The sequence below is a fragment of the Ranitomeya variabilis genome, chromosome 5 (genome assembly GCF_051348905.1).
Source record: "Ranitomeya variabilis isolate aRanVar5 chromosome 5, aRanVar5.hap1, whole genome shotgun sequence".
Classification (NCBI taxonomy): Eukaryota; Metazoa; Chordata; class Amphibia; order Anura; family Dendrobatidae; genus Ranitomeya; species Ranitomeya variabilis.
Window position 1 is genome coordinate 49,065,513 of NC_135236.1, and position 18,727 is coordinate 49,084,239.

Consider the following 18,727-nt stretch of genomic DNA (forward strand, 5'->3'; position numbering starts at 1 on the left):
CTGACCACTGTCTCTTTGAGGTTATAACTCTGGAACGCTTCAACGTATCCCGGTGATTTTGAGATATTTTCTCGTGATACCGTATATAGTACTTCATGATAGTGGTAACATTTCTTTGATATTACCTGCATTTATTTGTGAAAAAAACTGAAATTTGGCGAAAATGTTGAACATTTTGCAATTTTCCAACTTTGATTTTTCATGCCATTAAATCACACAAATATGTTTCACAAAATACTTAAGTAACATTTCCCACATGTTTACTTTACATCAGCACAATTTTGGAACCAAAACATTTTTTTTGTTAGGAAGTTATAAGGGTTAAAAGTTGACCAGCGATTTCTCATTTTTACAACACCATTTTTTTTTTTCAGGGACCACATCACATTTGAAGTCACTTTGAGGGGTCTATATGATGGAAAATACCCAAGTGTGACACCATTCTAAAAACAATGAAGAGAAGGAAAAAGAAGCCACTGAAAAATCTGCACACCACCAATTAATGTATCAAAAAAGGAACAACTTTATTGGTAACAAAAATATTAAAACCAATTAAAAACAATACACAAACTCCCCCATAAGGCCTGTTCAAATACAATTATTGCATAAATAGCATAAACATACATGGTGCTGCATACAATAGCTAATCCTCAGATAACACACACTGGAGTCAATGAAGGTGCATATATCATGTCCATAATCAAGATCCTCAGTCAAAAAGACCCTGCTGGAAACAACCCCTCAGCAGCGTGTAGACCTGCTATCCATAATCACCTACAATGAGGAGGGTAACTCAGCACCCATGTACAGAACAGGACCAGATGGTGGGAGATCCCAACGCGTATCGCGGTTACAAGGACCGCTTCGTATCCGCGATACGCGTTGGGATCTCCCACCATCTGGTCCTGTTCTGTACATGGGTGCTGAGTTACCCTCCTCATTGTAGGTGATTATGGATAGCAGGTCTACACGCTGCTGAGGGGTTGTTTCCAGCAGGGTCTTTTTGACTGAGGATCTTGATTATGGACATGATATATGCACCTTCATTGACTCCAGTGTGTGTTATCTGAGGATTAGCTATTGTATGCAGCACCATGTATGTTTATGCTATTTATGCAATAATTGTATTTGAACAGGCCTTATGGGGGAGTTTGTTTGTGTATTGTTTTTAATTGGTTTTAATATTTGTTACCAATAAAGTTGTTCCTTTTTTGATACATTAATTGGTGGTGTGCAGATTTTTCAGTGGCTTCTTTTTCCTTCTCTTCATTGATATTGTTATCAGCCACTTTCTTGCACCCCCTATGTTCTTTGGATCAGTTTGTTTATATATTGTAGTGCGCCAGCTACATCATTCTACCATTCTAAAAACTGCACCCCTCAAGGTGCTCAAAACCACATTCAAGAAGTTTATTAACCCTTCAGGTGCATCACAGGAATTTTTGGAATGTTTAAAAAAAATGAACATTTCACTTTTTTCACAAAAAAATTACTTCAGATTCAAATTTTTAAATTTTTCCAAGAGTAACAGGAGAAATTGGACCCCAAAAGTTGTTGAGCAATTTGTCCTGAGTGCGCTGATACCCCACATGGCAGGGCTCGGAAGGGAAGGAGCGCCATTTCACTTTTTCAATACAAAATTGTCTGGAATTGAGATTGAACGTCATGCCGCATTTCGCGAGTCCCTGATGTGCCTAAAGAGTGGAAACCCCCCACAAGTGACACCATTTTAGAAACTAGACCTCCCCAAGGAACTTATCTAGATGTGTGGTGAGCACTTTCAACCCCTATGTGCTTCACAGAAGTTTATAACATAGAGCCGTAAAAATAAAAAATTATATTTTTTCCACAAAAATAATCTTTTCGCCCCCAATTTTTTAGTTTTACCAAGGGTAATTGGACCCTAAAAATTGTTGTGCAATTTCTATTGAGTACACCGATACCCCATATGTAGGGGAATACTACTTTTGAGGCACAGTGCAAAGCTCAGAAGGGAAGAGGCGCCATATTGGAGTTCAGGTTTTGCTGGAATGGTTTGAGGGTGCCATGTCACATTGGCAGAGCAACCGAGGGGCCAGAACAACAAAAACCTCTCAATGAATTCATCCAGGGGTGCAGTCACCACATGTGCCTCACAAAATTTTATACCACTGAGCGGTGAAGAAAGAATAAATTACATTTTTACCACTAAAATGTTGTTTTAGCCCCAAGTTTTTAAATTTTCTAATGGCTAATAGGATTTTTTTATACAACAAACTAAGTGTGCCAATACCCTACATATACCATTTTTCAGGCACAGTGCAAAGGTCAGAAGTCAAGAAGCACCAGATTTTACTGTTATGGTTTGCAGGTGCCAAGACCCACTGGGAGAGCCCCTGAGGTGCCAGAACACCAGAACCCCCCATACGTGACCCCATTTTACAAACTATACCCCTCAATGAAGTCATCTAGAGGTGCAGTGATCATACTGACACCACGGGTGTGTCACAGAATTTTATACCATTGGGAAGTGAAGACAAAATAACTACATTTTTAATGCCAACATTTAGTTTTAGCCAAAGATTTTACATTTTCACACAAGAAATGGGTAAAAATGGCACCGAAATGTGTCCCACAATTTCTACTGAACGTGGGAATACCCCCATATGTGACTGTACTGTACTGCTTAGCTATGCGGAGAGACGGGTGCTGAACATGGCTCTCATCACCGGCAGAGCAGGGGAGAATGATGAGACTTACATTTAAGTGATAAAAGAGACAGCAGGCGGTGGCAGATGAGACTATTACTCCCATCAGCCTACCCCTGCTAATAACAGTGACAGCAGGAGCGGCTGATGGGAGTATTCATCAGCCGCCACCTGCGCTATAAATAAATGAAAAAAAACGGCGTGGGTTCCCCTGTATTTTCTATAACCAGGCAGGCAAAACTCACAGCTGGGGGCTGCAACCCTCAGCTGTCATCTTCAGCAAGGCTGGTTGTCAAGAATAGAGGGGTTCCCACGCAGCTACTGCTGCACAGAAAATTTAATTCCTAGTAGTCCTGATAAACCTGAGACATTCTGAAGCCTAGAGTCTGTGGGAAATGCTACCCTAGGCGAGAGTAATACTTCTCCACCATTGACTGTTCATTGAAAAAGCTTACTTTGACTCAGATTCGGCGTGAAATTTCTTGCAGCAAGCTGTGGTGGATCAGTATCCGATTCCTGTCCGACGCCTCCAGAATCTGCTTAGGGTATCATCAGCAGAAGGACCCTATCCGAAGTTGTTAAAGTTGTTACTGAGCAAGTAGAGCTCCAGATAGGAGCATTGCATACAGAGATCGCCTTCTATGTGCTGTCTGGTATATTTCATCTATTTCTCTTAGGTCTTCCATGGTTGAGAACTCCTGAGCATGTTCTAGACTGGAGATCCGGTGAAGTGCTTCATTGGGGACAGTTGTGTCACAAGAGGTGTCTGGTCCAGTTCGGCCGCCAGGTCTCCTAGTCGCTGATTTATCGTGTGCTGATATCTCCCAAAGAAGGGAAGTGGAGACGATATCTCCACACAGTTCAGGCGATTGTTCCAGTGAAGCTCCCCGCTTCCTGGGCGTATCTTCACAAACACCAGTTCGGAGTTGGACACAGAGAGGGTATCTTCAGTTCCCAAGAGGCTGGCTGACGAGAACATCAAGGCGGAGGCATCTGCCAAGTCTCTACGTACCACCAATTAGGTGGAAGAACTCCAATCTGTCTTCAATTCTTCCAAGGCGTTACCTAGTCTTGCAACGCAGAGACTCAAAAATTCAAGGATCCTGTTTCCACGCCCGTTTTGGTCTGCTCTGAGGATGTCTTGAGAAGCATCCTAATCATGAAGGTGAGAGAAGTAACCTTTCTCCCAGTGTACTGGAGACAACGTGATCCTGAAGAAAACGTCGTCCTCAAGAGAAGTTGCGGGATTCCAATGTGAAAAGTCAGACTCCAAGCAGAAATTCCTTGCAGGCTCGAAGAAGAGGTGTTGTAAGGGGGGGGGTACTGTAACAGTAATGCCGGCGCCTCTGCAAGGCTCCCTGTCCTCTTCCATGCACGGATGCCGACATACTTACTGCTCTGGCTGCATGGCGTGGTTCCCATCATGGCTCCTGTTCTGTGCTTAGGACTAAGTAAAAAAGTAAAACAAAATGTGAAAAAAAACCACAAAATAGTAGTAGTAAAAAAAAAGAAAGTTCTCAGAATGCAGCGATGCAAAAATATTTTTTTCTATAAAATACTTTTTATTATGTAGAAGACCCAAAACATTAAAAAAATGACATGAGTGTGGTACACTGTAATCGTACTGACCCGAATTGCTGTTTTTTGATAATTTCTGCCTCTCAAAATCGGAATAGAAAGCAATAAAAAAAAGTCATGTGTGGTCTGAAAATGGAACCAATAAAAATGTCAACTCGTCCCGCAAAAACAAGCCCTCACATGATTCTGCCGACAGAAATATAGAAAAATGATATCTCTCAAAATATGACGATGCAAAAACTAGCTTTTGCTAAAAAAGGGTTTTTTAGTGTGTGACAGCAGCAAACATAAAAAATGATATAAATCTGGTATAACTGTAATTGCACCGACCCAAAGAATAAAGTCGTCTAATCACTTATACCACACGAGGAACAGTGTAAATAAAACCAATACTTGACTTGCTGTTGATTTGTTCATTTTGTCTCCCAAAGAGACAGTCAAGAGTAAGGCTTGGCTCACAATTATCCTCCGCTCTACGCTGAGCGCTTACACCATGAAATCTCTGAAATACGTGATTCAGACAGCAGCCCAGGGAGGAGATTCCCTATAATGAGGCAGATGGAGGCACTCTGGACGCTGTCTGGCCTATGATCCGGCGTTGTCCATCTTTTTACTGTATAAAAATGTGGTCCTCCACAGTTTTGTGCACTTCTGAAAAGAATGACAACGCTGAATAGATGCCAGATGGAGTCCAGAGTAACTCTGCTGCCTCAGTATAGATCACTCAGGGGTTTCATCTGAAACACATTACTGGGAAATTTAAATGGAAACCCCAAAGTGCTCAGCGTAGAGCACAGGATAAATGTGATCCCACATGGTATCTAAAATGTTCCCAATAAAAGCTTCAGTTCAATCCACAAAAAAGCAAGTTCCGCCTCAGGTATGTCATCTGTCAATGGAAATATAGGGGGCTTCTACTGGTAACACAAAGACTCTCTTGAAAGCGCTGTGGCTCCTCACTCCACAAAAGAAATCCAGCAAATTCGGCATTCCCAAATCCAAATGCCCCCCTCTCTTGTAAGCCCCAGTGTGCCTAAACCACATTTAGCATCCACATGTTTGGCATTTCTGTAGCGATGAGAGCCCTCCTAATTTACGGGTGCATGTCTCCAGAAGCACGAGCTGGGCACCGCAACATACTGGAGACTCCTGAGTCTCACAGAGTGGCTAAGCAGTAACTGTACAGCCACATATAGGGTATGTCTACATTCAGCAGAAATTGTGTGACAAATTTGGTGCGATTTTTCCCCATTTCCCCATGCAAAAATGTAAAATCGGGGGCTAAAACAAACTTTGTGGTTAAAAATGTAATTATTTTTTCCTCACTCCCCATTAGCATAAAAAATTCTGTGACACATCTGTGGTGTCAATATGACACCCTTAGATTAATTCATTGATAGGTGTAGTTTGTGAAATGGGATCGTTTCTGGTTTCTGCTGTTCTGGCACCTCAGGGGTTCTCCCAGTGGGTCATGGCACCCTCAAACCATAACAGTAAATTTTGCGCTATAATATAGCACTCATTCCATTCTGAGTTTTGCATTGCTCCTCAAAAGTAGTTAACGATTACATGTAGGGTATTGGCGTACTCAGGAGACATTGAACAACAAACTGAGAGGTCAATTTTTTCCTAATGGCCCTCATAAAAATTAAAAATTTGGGGCTAAAACAAAATTTTAACTGTAAAAATGTAATAATTCTTTCTTCACTGCCCAATGGTATGAATTTCTTTGAGGCACATGTGGTGTCAACATGCTCACTGCAACCCTAGATGAATTAATTGGGGAGTGTAGTTTGTAAAATGATATCACTAATGAGCGAATTCTGCTGTTCTGGCACCTCAGGGGCTCTGCCAATGTGACATGACACCCTCAAACCATTCCAGCAAAATCTGAACTCCAATATGACGCGCCTTCCCATCTGAGCTTTGCACTGTTCCTCAAAAGTATTTTTTGACCACATAATGGGTATCTGCGTACTCAGGAGAAATTGCACAATAAATTGTATGGTGCAATTTCTCATCTTACCTTTGTGAAAATAAAAAAATTGCGGCTGAGAAAACATTTTTGTGGGAAAAATGTAATTTTTAACTTTCACAGCTCAAAGTTATAAGCTTCTGTGAAGCACCTGGGGGTTCAAGGTGCTCACCACACATATGGATAAATTCCTTGAGAGGTCTAGTTTTCAAAATGGGGTCACTTGTGGGAAAATTAGTGTTTAGGCACATCAGTGGCTTTCAAAATATGACATGGCATCTACTAATGACTCCAGAAAATGTTGCGTTAAGAAAGTCAAAAGGCATTCCTTCCCTTCCAAGCTCTACTGTGCACCCAAACAGTAGTTTCCCCCCACATATTGGGTATCGGCATACTCAGGAGAAATAACACAAACATTTTTAGGGTCCATTTTCTCTTTTTACCCTTGTGAAAAAAATGGGGTCTAAAGTAAAATTTTTGTGAAAACGTTAAATGTTCATTTTTTCCTTCCACATTGCTTCAGTTCCTGTGAAGCACCTGAAGGGTTAATAAACTTTTTGAATGTGGTTTTGAGCACCTTGAGGGGTGTTGTTTTTAGGGTATGTGCACACGCTGCGGATTTTGCTGCGGAACCGCAGCGGTTTCCCATGAGTTTACAGTACAATGTAAACCTATGGGAAACGAAATCCGCAGTGCACATGCTGCGGAAAAAAACACGCGGAAACGCAGCGGTTTATATTCTGCAGCATGTCAATTCTTTGTGCGGATTCCGCTGCGGGTTTACACCTGCTCCAATAGAAATCTGCAGGTGAAAACCCGCAGAGGAAACCGCAAGAGAAACCGCAATAAATCCACAGTAAAAACCGCAGCGATTTTGCACTGCGGATTTATCAAATCCGCTGTGGAAAATTCCGCAATGGAAACCGCAGCGTGTGCACAAGCCCTTAGAATGGTGTCAAATTGGGGTATGTTCTGTCATATAGACCTTTCAAAGTCACCTCAAATGTGATGTGGTCCCTAAAAAAAGGTTTTGTAAATTTTGTTGAAAAAATAAGGAATTGCTTATCAACTTTTAATCCAGCTAACAAAAAAAAATTGTGTCTAAAATTGTGCTGATGTAAAGTAGATATGTGGGAAATGTTGTTTATTTACTATTTTGTGTGACATAGCTCTCTGATTTAAGGTCATAAAAATTAATTCCCTCTACTGTCACAATTTCAGCGGAGTGCACATCCTCAGGACATGGAAATCTTTGAATAAAATGGTGTGTTGGAGCCTGCAACTGTGAGTCTGGGTTGTGGGGGGCATCATACCTAGTGAGGGGTTGGCTGTGGGGGGCATCATACTGAATGTGCCGCTCTGGAGTCATCATACTGAGTGTGCAGCTCTGGGGTGATCATTCTTAATGTGTAATGGGGCTTTTGGGGGGCATCATACGGTGTAGAGGACTGTGGCAGCCATCATCCTGAGTGGGAGACTGCGGGGACCATCATAGTGAGTGAGGACTATCATACTAAATGAAGAGATATTGGGAACATTATATTGTATGAAGGGCTGTGGAGGCAATCATACTACGTGGGTGACTGTAGAACCCATCATACTGATTGGGCGAATGTGGGGGTCATCCTATTGGGGGACTTTGCAGGCCATGATATTGAGTGCAGGCCATCATACTGAACAGAGGCCATTATACTGAGTGGGAGCGATAATACTGTGTTTGAGGAAACCTTGGTCACATCATATTATGGGGGTCACTTTAAGGGATTATAATGTGTTGGGGGCACTGTGGGGCTGTTATTCTTTTGTTGGAGGCACTGTGGAATCATTATAGTGTATGTGTATAGAGGGCTGTGTAGCGAAATTGTAGGTGGTGTGGGGGGAATCCATTGTGGGGTTATCATAATGTTATTTGTGAGTGGGGGCATTTTTTTTGGAGAATCATACTCTATTAATGGCCATGAATGAGGTGTAGTGGGTGAAAAGGGGCCTCGATTGGGGCATAGTGTGTGTGTGTGTGTGTGTGTGTGTGTGTGTGTGTGTGTGTGTGTGTGTGTGTCACAATACATGTCCCACTCCCTGTCAATAAAGTTGGGAGGTATTACTCTATCTAATCTGTTGAATATTTTTTGAGGGATGGGTGAGGGCCAAATTAGAACTTTTGCTATAGAGCCCAGTGATTTATATGAATGCCATTGACAGGAGGTTTGCTGTCATAATAAAAAAACACTTCTGATAATGGCTGTTTAAGCCCTTATTAACAAGCCCCCATATGGCTACATAAATCGTAAAAAAAAAAGTCTGGTTCTTGGAATTCAGCAAAATAGAAACTACATATTTCATATTTCTGTAATCCTGCTGTACTGACTCGTGGCAAAGGGGTGACATTTATATATGCAGCATGATGGATGAAGCAACTTTAAAGCATAGTTAATAAGTTATCTGTACCTCAACATAATGTTATGAAAAAAATACAAACTAGCCACTACACAGCTACTTGCAGAAATGTTATCAAAGCAAAAATGAAAAAAACAACGTTCTATTTTGTCTTTAAGGACTGCAGAAAGTAAGTGGTTAGAGATAGCAGTGAGTGGGAAAAGGTTATACACAGCAGATGAGGGCATAGAAAAATGGGGCAAAGCATCTAAGTTTTCAGAGAGGGTTATTCACACATGCTGTAGATAGGGAGGAAAGTACACACAAAGAGAGTTTGCTAGAGGTTGATATAGTATAGGGGAGTAAGGGGAGAAACCATAGAATTACATAGGGGATGATAAAATCACACATTCGTCATCATCCGTGCCTGCAGATAAAGATAGGGGAGATCCAACAAGGAGAAAGTGGTGCAGGGCTCCTGTATGCATAGACCTTCACTCCAAGATTTCCACATGAGAAGTCTGAAACTAGAAGCACGAAGCAAACTTCATATCTGTGGGTTAACAATGAATAACCGAATTGTAGACTTAACCCCTTCACGACCGATGCCGTATAGGTACGTCATTGGTCGTGTCCCTGCTTTTGATGCGGTCTTGACGCTGAGCCCGCACTTGCATGGCTCAGCTGGTTGTCTGAAGAATATTCTTCCGTGCTGAATTCACTGGGGCCAATCATCAAGATCCACTGCTGGCAGCTCCTCTGTAATCACTGACCACTGATGTCCCAGATGTTCCCGATGGGAGACCACTGCAGCCATGGGAGCAGGCTTAGGCTATGTGCGCACTTTGCGGATTCCACTGCAAATTTTTCCGCAGCGGAATTCCAAAATCCGCAGTGAATACCCGTCGCGGTTTTTACTACGGATTTATCGCGGTTTTTACTGCGGATTCTTCTGCGGTTTTTCATCTGCATTTTCCTATTGGAGCAGGTGAAAATCCGCAGAAAAGAAGTGACATGCTGCGGAATGTAATCCGCTGCGTTTCCGCGCGTTTTTTTCCGCAGCATGTGCACAGCGTTTTTTGTTTCCCATAGGTTTACATTGTACTGTAAACTCATGGGAAACTGCTGCGGATCCGCAGCAAAATCCGCAAAGTGTGCACATAGCCTTAGGCCTCGCAAGTTGCCCACAGTACCAGCAGTTTTTTTCCTCCCCTTCTTCCGAGAGCCATAATATTTTTATATCTCATAGCTATAAGTGGGCTTTCATTTTGCGGGACTAGTTGTAGTTTTGAATGATTCCATTTGTTTTACTATACAATGTCCTGGAAAATGTGAAAAAAATAACAAGCGCAGAGAAATTGAGGCAAAAAAAATCCGTCTTATTTTTACATTCATTGTGCGTCAAAAATGATCCGATAATGTGATTCTCCAATTCAATGACTGTGATATCAAACATGGATATTTTGGTTTTTTAAATAGTAAAAAAAAATCAGAAATTTGAAAAAAAAACAAAACAAAAAAACAACTGTTTTTGTTTTTTTTTCTACTTCATTTTTAGTCCCCTTACGACTCTTGTTCTATGTACTGCTATGCGATAGTCGATCTGGAAGTTTTATAAAGTCTCGGCCTGCATTAGCTTCCTCCGTTTGGCAAATGAAACAGCTCCAATGAGTACAAGCGCGGTGAGCTACCAAAAGACGCAAGTTGCCGGCGATCCGTGTGATGTAACATATGACAGAAAATATCACTGTTGGTTAAACTAAAGTTGGGTTTTCTATTGAATTGGAAATTACATTTTCAGTGATCCCTCGGGGTTCAATGTTCTCACCATACAGTAAAATATGCCCGTACATTACACATGCCACACGCACACGTACATCACCAGTGTTACATGTAGTCCTTTAGGTTACAATGGCCTTAGCATGCAATATTGTCTTACCAGAGCAATATTAATAATAAACATTCTGCGTATGCTTGTTTTCCAGAAACAGCGCCAATATTCTCCATATGCTACATTAGATGTGCAAGAGTGGTGCTGTTTCTGGGGGAAAAAAAAAGCGAGGCGGGACTTTTTTTTGTAATCCGTGACAAACGTATAATATGTACTCAACGTGGAGAATTTTGCCAGTTTTTCCTTGCTTTGATCTTACCTGTCTGCTTTTGGTCGAGTACGACTATACGCTTACCATTTTGTCATTCCTAATTTGCAGACGATAACAGATGGAAGCCCAATGAAACGTTCCACCTCCATGCTTGGTCATTCTCGATCCAAAGGTATCCGACTAAATGAATACTCGTTGGAGCGAGTCACCCCTGATGAAGGCCCCCACCATGGACACCAGCGCAGGAGAGAGCGTGGACATCGGGTGTCTGAGCGCTCGTTAACTCGCTATGTAGACATGGAATCAGGTTGGGGAATCTCTTTTTACTCCTCTTCTCGTGCTTTATTATCTGTTTTGTTTAGTTTTTCTTTATTTGTACATAATCTGGTGAGTCGTTATCTAGTATAGCCAAGGTGTAACATATTAGGTGATGACATTTCTAAACAGGAGAAGATATAAGCCAATGCCGGGAAACACAGGGACGGACTGACTACCTGCCCTATAATGTTAGATGAATTTTGTAACAGAAATGCTCTAAATTTATGTTGTAGGGGCGATAGAAGAAGTCTCTAAGAATAATAATATTGTAGCTTGTTACTGCACACGCGGCTGTCTTGAGGAACAAATCGAGTCACTATATCCGTATATAGGCCGCAGGTGTAGCTGTAGTTGTTCTTGGCCCCTTGTGGCATATCATATGATGATGATGATGACAGGTGATACTTGCATCAGATGCAATGGAACAGGTAAAGAATGGAAAGGTTTCAGGAGATACCCTGGAATTAGACACATTTTGTACTTTACCCTTCCATCACATAAGGGGTGTGGACACCATAGTGCAGTGATTTTTTTTCCTTGAGTTGCATTTTTCTAAAAAAAACAACCTTTAGAATTTCTTTCTGTTTTGTTGTTGTAGAAACTGTATAACTTCACATAGCAGGCTGTCCTGTTTGCTTCTGACATAGATCTACGTAGATAGGCTGTAGAACAAAAAAGCACAACAGGTTCTTATCCGATAAACCTTCCGAATTAAGAAGCGCACATTATGCTAACCTGATCCATAGAATTGCATGTTTTAGAATGATATTCAGCTGGTCGTCAAACCACCTGGAGTAGAAATCAGGAAGGATTTCTGGAGTTGTTTGCGCTGCTGATTATTGATGATGCCAATTTCGGAAAATAAATAATAAATATGGTTTAATTCGACAAGTTTCGAAGTATAATACACTTCTTCCTCAGGACAAACTATTTTGATGAAATTGGCGTTTTCTATAATCAGCACCGTGAACAAGTTAACAAATCCTTCCTGGTTTCTGACATAGATATGACAGTTTCCGGCTGTGTTGGCTTTCCTCCTGCAAGGAATGAGGGAATGAGGTTGTGCATGGAAGAGCAGAGTGCAGAGAGGAGGAAAGCATCCAAGTGTTCAGGGAGGGCAGATGATGCAGGCTGTATTGAGTCAGAGTACAGTCAGTGGGAAATCACACTCCTGCTGCAGAAGGGAGGAGAGATTATACAGACTGTGTATTAGTAAAGAGAGAAAAGAGAGCACCCACTGTAGACTCTAGAGGGTGTATGAATAGTTTCTGTAAATATAACCTAACTTTACCTGATACTACCTGTAGGCCTTGGTACAGAGCTCAGCACCACGACACAGTCATGTGACCTGCCTTCAGAAGAACGAGGACGAACTCGAGACAGAAAGCATCACCACCACCATCACCATCATCACCACCACCATCATCATCATTCTGGATCTGATAGAGAACGTCTAGAATATGGGAGACCAAGTTCTCGTTCACCAAGCATGGGTCGAGACTATGCTCCACACAGACAGGTGGGTTCTTCTCTCAATGATATTCATACAAAGGGGAAAGACAGTCGGGGTCAGCTAAACTGGAAAGGCAGGGAGAGCGGCGCAGTATGGAAAACACAGGCTTCGGGGCAGGAACAGTGATGACAATAACTAAAAACAAGCTACTAATGGAACATAACTGTATATGGTCTCTGGGCATTAGACAGGGATCACTGGCCGAGGGCGACCATATATCTACATATATATGATATTTATGTCCACAAGGCGTAGGAAAAGGCATTGTTTACAGAAGTGTTTTTTAATGTTTTAACACAAATATCCTTTTTTTTATAAGTTATATTAAACTACCCCCTTTATCCTATGATGCTATGATCATAGGCTGGGCCGAGCATGACGACAGGGTAATACATGGCTTGTTCTCTATAGGGTAATAAAATCCTAACAGGTTCCAGATTAGAAGGGTATCCTATGCAAAAGGTTCTCTAGAAAGTAATGACATATACATTTATGAATATTAATAGTAGCTTGTATTTAATACTCAACGCTCTCGAACATACTGTCCCCGTATCCTAAGGATTGTTAACTAAAGGGAATCTGTCACCAGATTTTTGCTACCTAATCTGAGGACAGCATGATGTAGGGACAGAGACCCTGATTCCAGCAATGTGTCATTTACAAGGCTGCTTAGTGTATTTTTTATAAAATTACTGTTTTATCAGCAGGAGATTATCACTAACAGACTAGTTGGCCTGCAGCCAGGTAATCCAGCCACGCCCACCCCCCACCGATTGGGTGCTTTCTGCCTATGCACAGGGTACACAGAAAGCTGCCAATCAGGAGTGTGGGCGGGGTTATACAGAGAGAAAACTAAACAAAACTAATTTATATAATATCTTTATTTCAAAATTAGGAATAACAAACCAACACAACCCCTAAAATAAACCCTTCTACATAGGAATGGGTTTAAAATTGGCCTATATGTTCATGGGCAAAAAAGGTGGGATACCCAACTAAACTCTGATTTCTACGCGTCCCTAGGGTACTCCCTGCCGGTCTGCGGAGGTTGGCACCCTCTTGGACGCAATATGGCGCCCCCGCTCCTCGGCGGCTGACCCTATATGCCCTACGGGTCCCTAATAGGTGGATATTATGGACACAACACACTTGCCCACACCTAGGGCCCAACTTAATTCGAACAAAAGAAATGCCAAATGATATTTCACCATAGTGCCTCAGTAACCAGGACTTGCAAAATACCTCAAAAAAGCTAGATAAGGTGATGTATGGCAGCTCTAACCGTATGCTCTAAGCCTCCTTCACTGGCTATTACGCCCTTACACGTCCCTACCCGGACTGCCCTGCCTGACAGCGGAGGTTGGCACCCTCTTGAGTGCAAAATGGCGCCTCCGCTCCTCGGCGGCTGTCCACGCAGAGTGACCAGGGAGATATAATAACCTCCTTTTTCCAAAAGCACACACGTGTGAGATTTTGCAATGATGTTTTACACCTTATAAACCTTATATTTACCAATAACAATTTTATCTTAGAGTACACACATGGTGAAAAATCAATAATAAAAAAACCTGATACACTTATCTGTGTTCAGATATCGCCTCTACGTGTTTCCCCCCCATGATATGGTTCCTCAGGAGGCATATGGGAAAAGAACCGTGTGATCGGGGTTATACAGAGCTCAGCATTCAGAGTCCTGCAGCAGATCAAAACTGCACATCCAGTAAAGTTAGTGACACATCACTGGAATCAGGGCCTCTTTTCCTACATCTTGCTGCTTTCAGATGGGGGTAGCAAAAACCTGCTGACAGATTCTCTTCAAGAATTACATTATGTTGTGCATTAAAGGGAATATGTCAGCAGGGTTTTGCAATTGGCGGAGAAAGGTTGAACTTGATGGACCTAGGTCTTTTTTTCAACCTATGTAACTATGTAACCTGAGAGCATAATGATATAGGGGCAGAGAGCCTCTTTCCAGTGATATGTCATTTACTAGGCTGTGTGCTTTTGTGTCAATGAAATCAGTGTTTTATCAGCAGGAGATTATCACTACACGACTAGGAGGCTCAAGCCTCCTCGTCACAGCTGCTCAATGTATCATGCAGGAAGTGACACTTTGCTGGAATCAGGGTCTCAGCCCCTACATCATACTGCTCTCAGATTACATGGCAAAAAAAACTGCTGATAGATTCCATTTAAAGAGTATCTGTCACCCATATGCTTTTTTTTGCTAATTTTTACACAAATCATAAAAAAACTAAATACATGCTGTATCCTAACCAGGTTATTGTCTTTGTATCCATTGACAAGTAGAATTTCCCTCCCAAAAAACTGCTTCAAAGCATCACTTGATGTATTTCTCCTATGGGAACATAAAGGTGACAGATGCTCTTTTACCAGCAGAGGAGGAATGAATGGAGATGCTAGCTGTCAGAATATTCTCTAGAAATCACCTCTCTATCCTTTCTCCATCCTCACTTTCTAAACTCCTTGCGTTTGTGATATTTCTTCTGTGGCTGGAGGGGCTCTACTATGATACCTCCTCCCATTCATCTCTACCCCTGTCCAAATGTTCCCTTTCTTTGCCTGCTTGCCCTTTTCCTCCCCTTGCTGGGGTATCAGCTTCCCATACTGTCACATTTTTCTTGCTGCTCATGTATTTTTAAAGGGAATGCAGTTGGTTGTGGGGTATACGGTGAGAAGTGGTGAAGGTGGAGAAGGTCTGCTAGTAGTGGGCTTTATCTGTCTTTTAGTTGCCTACTCTCACTTTGGTTGGATCTTCTGTCTCTTTACCCCTTGCTTGTTTTGCTCAATCTGCTTGTTGCGGCACAAAAACTTACAGAAAATCCATCTTTTTTCCACTTTTTCTGTTATTTTTTTATTTATTTCCTTGTTGCTGTGGCACCCTTTCCCCGTCCCCTCTGAACCCTGTCATAAACCTTCTGTGTACATGTGAGGGCACTTCTCTCTTTTTCTTGCTGATTTCTTAACTCACCCCCGTATGTGTTAAATGTGTCCTGTGTCTGTCTTGCCATCCTTGATCTCTCGTTTCCGTATTTTTTTTTTCATTCATCTCATTTTTGTGACCCTGGATATATATCCCTTCCTTTGATGTGTTTCTTTCACTTTATGTGAATATCATCGATGTACCTCCGACATCACAACTCATGTTTTTGGTTCTCCATCAATCTCCTCTTTTTTTTTTTTTTCTAACACATCACCCTCTTTTTTTTTTCTTTCTCCAACCTCTTGTGTCTTGTATCCGTCCCACCTGGTGTGTCTCCTTTTCGTGTTTTCTCTTGCTCTTGAATTCCCATTTTGTTTGGATTTTTGTGTAGGGCAGTAGTTCAGTGGATGGCAGCCCCGTGCCCTCAACCTCTGGGGCCAGCACACCCCGCAGAGGAAGGCGACAGCTGCCCCAGCTTCCCCCAACCCCCAGGCCACGCATTACCTACTCCCCTGTGGTTCGCCGGCCTGCCAGCATCTGCCCTTCCCAGCAACAACAGCAACTGTCCCCTTGCAGAGTGACTCCCCCAAGAAGATATCCTCCGAATGACAGCCACGTGGGCAGCAACGAAAGACAAGCTACTCATAATGAATCTCCCAGATCACACCGTCACACCAGGGGACACTGCTCAGATGCCCCTCGCGCTGGATGCAGGCACAGTGGTCCTTACCGGGATTCCTCCTATGAGGGACCTCACCCCTGTGACCAGCGCACCTCCAGGACTGCTGACCCCGGGGGGGCACTCCCCCTATCGCCACATGGGCGCAGGCTGCCCAACGGCTACTCCCATGGGACCCCGCGACCCACTAAATCTCGTCACGAACGTTACAGTGAGAGTGAGGAGGACGACTGGTGCTAAAAATATATATATAAATATATATCAACATATTTATATATATATATATATATAAATCAAATTAATAAAAAAACGAACTTCATTCTAGCAGGGAAATCAAAGACACATCTGCAAAAAAGGAATAAGACGGGGAGGAAAATATGTTGCCCAAAAACATTCGAAAGATGCCACCAAAAAGAAAATCCTCCTTTTATTCCTTTCCACATTTTTGGTAAAAAGGAAGGACGACGCCCTTGCAGCATGTTTTTTATAACTACAAAAATTTCGAGAGGGCATCTGTATTTTCAAAGAGAGTAGATGACACTCAGGAGGATAAAGCAACAAGTTTACCACCAAATCCCCCCTCCCTGCTCTCTGAGCTACCCAATATCACTTTTCAGAAACATTTGCATTGGTCAAATCTTCCCAGAAGACAAGGAAAAAACACACAAAAAAAACAAACAAAAAAAGGCGCAAAACTGGCGTAAAAAATTTCTAAAGAAAAAAAAAAAAGCTGCAGAGAACTTTTGGAAAATGTACAAAATGTTATTATTTTATTTATTTTATTTTTTTCTCAATTTGTATCGATGAGTTTTATCATCCAGAGGATTGGATATATATGTGTGCCGGTTTATGTCTTGGAAAGAGCACGCAGATGCACACACACAAGAGTGTTTAGAGCTCATATTTGTTCATATTGCCTGCGGAAATGAGAATATTAACAAAAAAACAAAAAAAAACAAAAACAAAAAAAAAAGAAAATCCAACAGCAACAACAACAAAAAAAAAGACAAAAAAAAAATGTTGGAGAAAAAAAAATACAAAAAAAAAAAAAGCAGCATTTGATTCAACATCTGATTTTTTGCTTGAAAGTCCCAAAAATGAGACATAAAAAAAACACAAAAAACAAAATTGCGTTGCTAATATTTTAAAATGCTTTTTTTTCCGACTTTGTTTGAAAAATGTTAGATGCGGAGTGTGGCGGATGCATGAATATTATAAATGGCAAAAAAAAAAAAAAGTTAAATATAAATATATATATACACATTGAATTTATGACGATAGATGAAAACTGGAATCTCTATCCAAGTGGCGAGCTGAGAATTATGTGTTTCAGAGGGGGGAGGGGAAAACGTGCTTAAAATGGTCTATATTATATTCGTAAAAGTTCCTGTTTTATTTGATAAAGTGACACTATTTTACAATGAAGTCTGAGTATAAAGCTAAGATCAATCTGGCCTCCTACAGAGTTCTATCAGGGCAAGTGTCTCCACACCGATGTCCTCCTTACCTGCTAGTGAGGCACCGCAGGAAGCCTCTGTGGGCCACTTTATTCCTGGCAATGTAAACCGTAGGTACTGCAACTAAGAAATGCAATGTTGGGGTGCGGGGTGCAAGGGCAGATCCCTCTTGTCTCGGTATGGTACAAACATAGAGGAGAGGGTCTCCATTGCAAGATGTGAAAGAAGCCTTTCAAATGAATGTCCACCCTTGTTCTTTTTTTTTTTTCTTACCATAAACAGGTGCCACATTTTGTGCTGATCTTTGCAGATTTTCATCCGCGGCATAGACATGTAGTTGCATGATTTAATTCTGGCTGCCTGCTGTCGCCACTAGAGGGAGCCTAGGAGCTGGCTGCATACTTTGTATACCTGTCACTCAATGATAAAGCAGTATGCAGTGATCTAGTGGTGGACACAAGGCCGTGTCTGTGCAGGGGATTAGAAGCGCCCACCCCTACAAAAGTATCAAATGAGTAAGAAATGAATCGGAAGAGAATATTGGATGGAACAACATGGTGTAAGTCTCCCATTGTCACCCTTAGGGCTCATGCAGACATCCATGAAAGTCAGTCCGAGTATGGACCGCATTGCATGGACTGTCTGCGGATTAGTATGTGCTCGAACCAAGTCTCATGGAAGCCTGCATGAGCCCTTTGTTATCAAGTTATGTGCCACCAGTCTTATTATAAGAGGTATGTTTACTTATATTTTTCTAAAAAAAAAAATATACCGTATATATATACCATATATATATACAGTGCAAAAGGTCTGTGTTGCCTTTTGTAATGCAAAGGGTATTAAAGTGACAACAACTGCTTCAATACAATCTTACAACTTTCTAGCACTTGAAATGTCTCTCATGGTTTTGTTGTTATTATTGTCAGAATTATAATCTGTAATAATCCAGCCTGAGGCTTTGTTCACATGTTGCATTTTTGCTGCATTTTTTCTTTGCAGACAAAAATCTGATCTATTCGCAGTAAAGAAGCTGCTTACAAAAAATGCGTTTTTTTTTCCTGATTTTAGCTGTATTTTTGCCGAGGTTTTTTTTTGGCTGTT

At 41.7% G+C, this 18,727-nt stretch overlaps 1 protein-coding gene and 1 long non-coding RNA gene across 7 annotated transcripts in view; one reads left to right on the forward strand and one right to left on the reverse strand.

Moving 5' to 3' along the window:
• CACNA1A (calcium voltage-gated channel subunit alpha1 A) overlaps positions 1-17,919 on the forward strand; it is a 351,768-nt gene extending 333,849 nt beyond the window's left edge. The window contains exons 45-47 of the mRNA XM_077261846.1: positions 10,824-11,022; positions 12,341-12,552; positions 15,882-17,919. Coding sequence (XP_077117961.1) covers positions 10,824-11,022; positions 12,341-12,552; positions 15,882-16,409 — 939 coding nt within the window. The 3' untranslated portion in view covers positions 16,410-17,919. The remainder of the gene's footprint in view (positions 1-10,823; positions 11,023-12,340; positions 12,553-15,881) is intronic.
• Positions 1-18,727, reverse strand: part of LOC143774355 (uncharacterized) — a 308,203-nt gene that overhangs the window by 199,787 nt on the left and 89,689 nt on the right. The window lies entirely within an intron of this gene.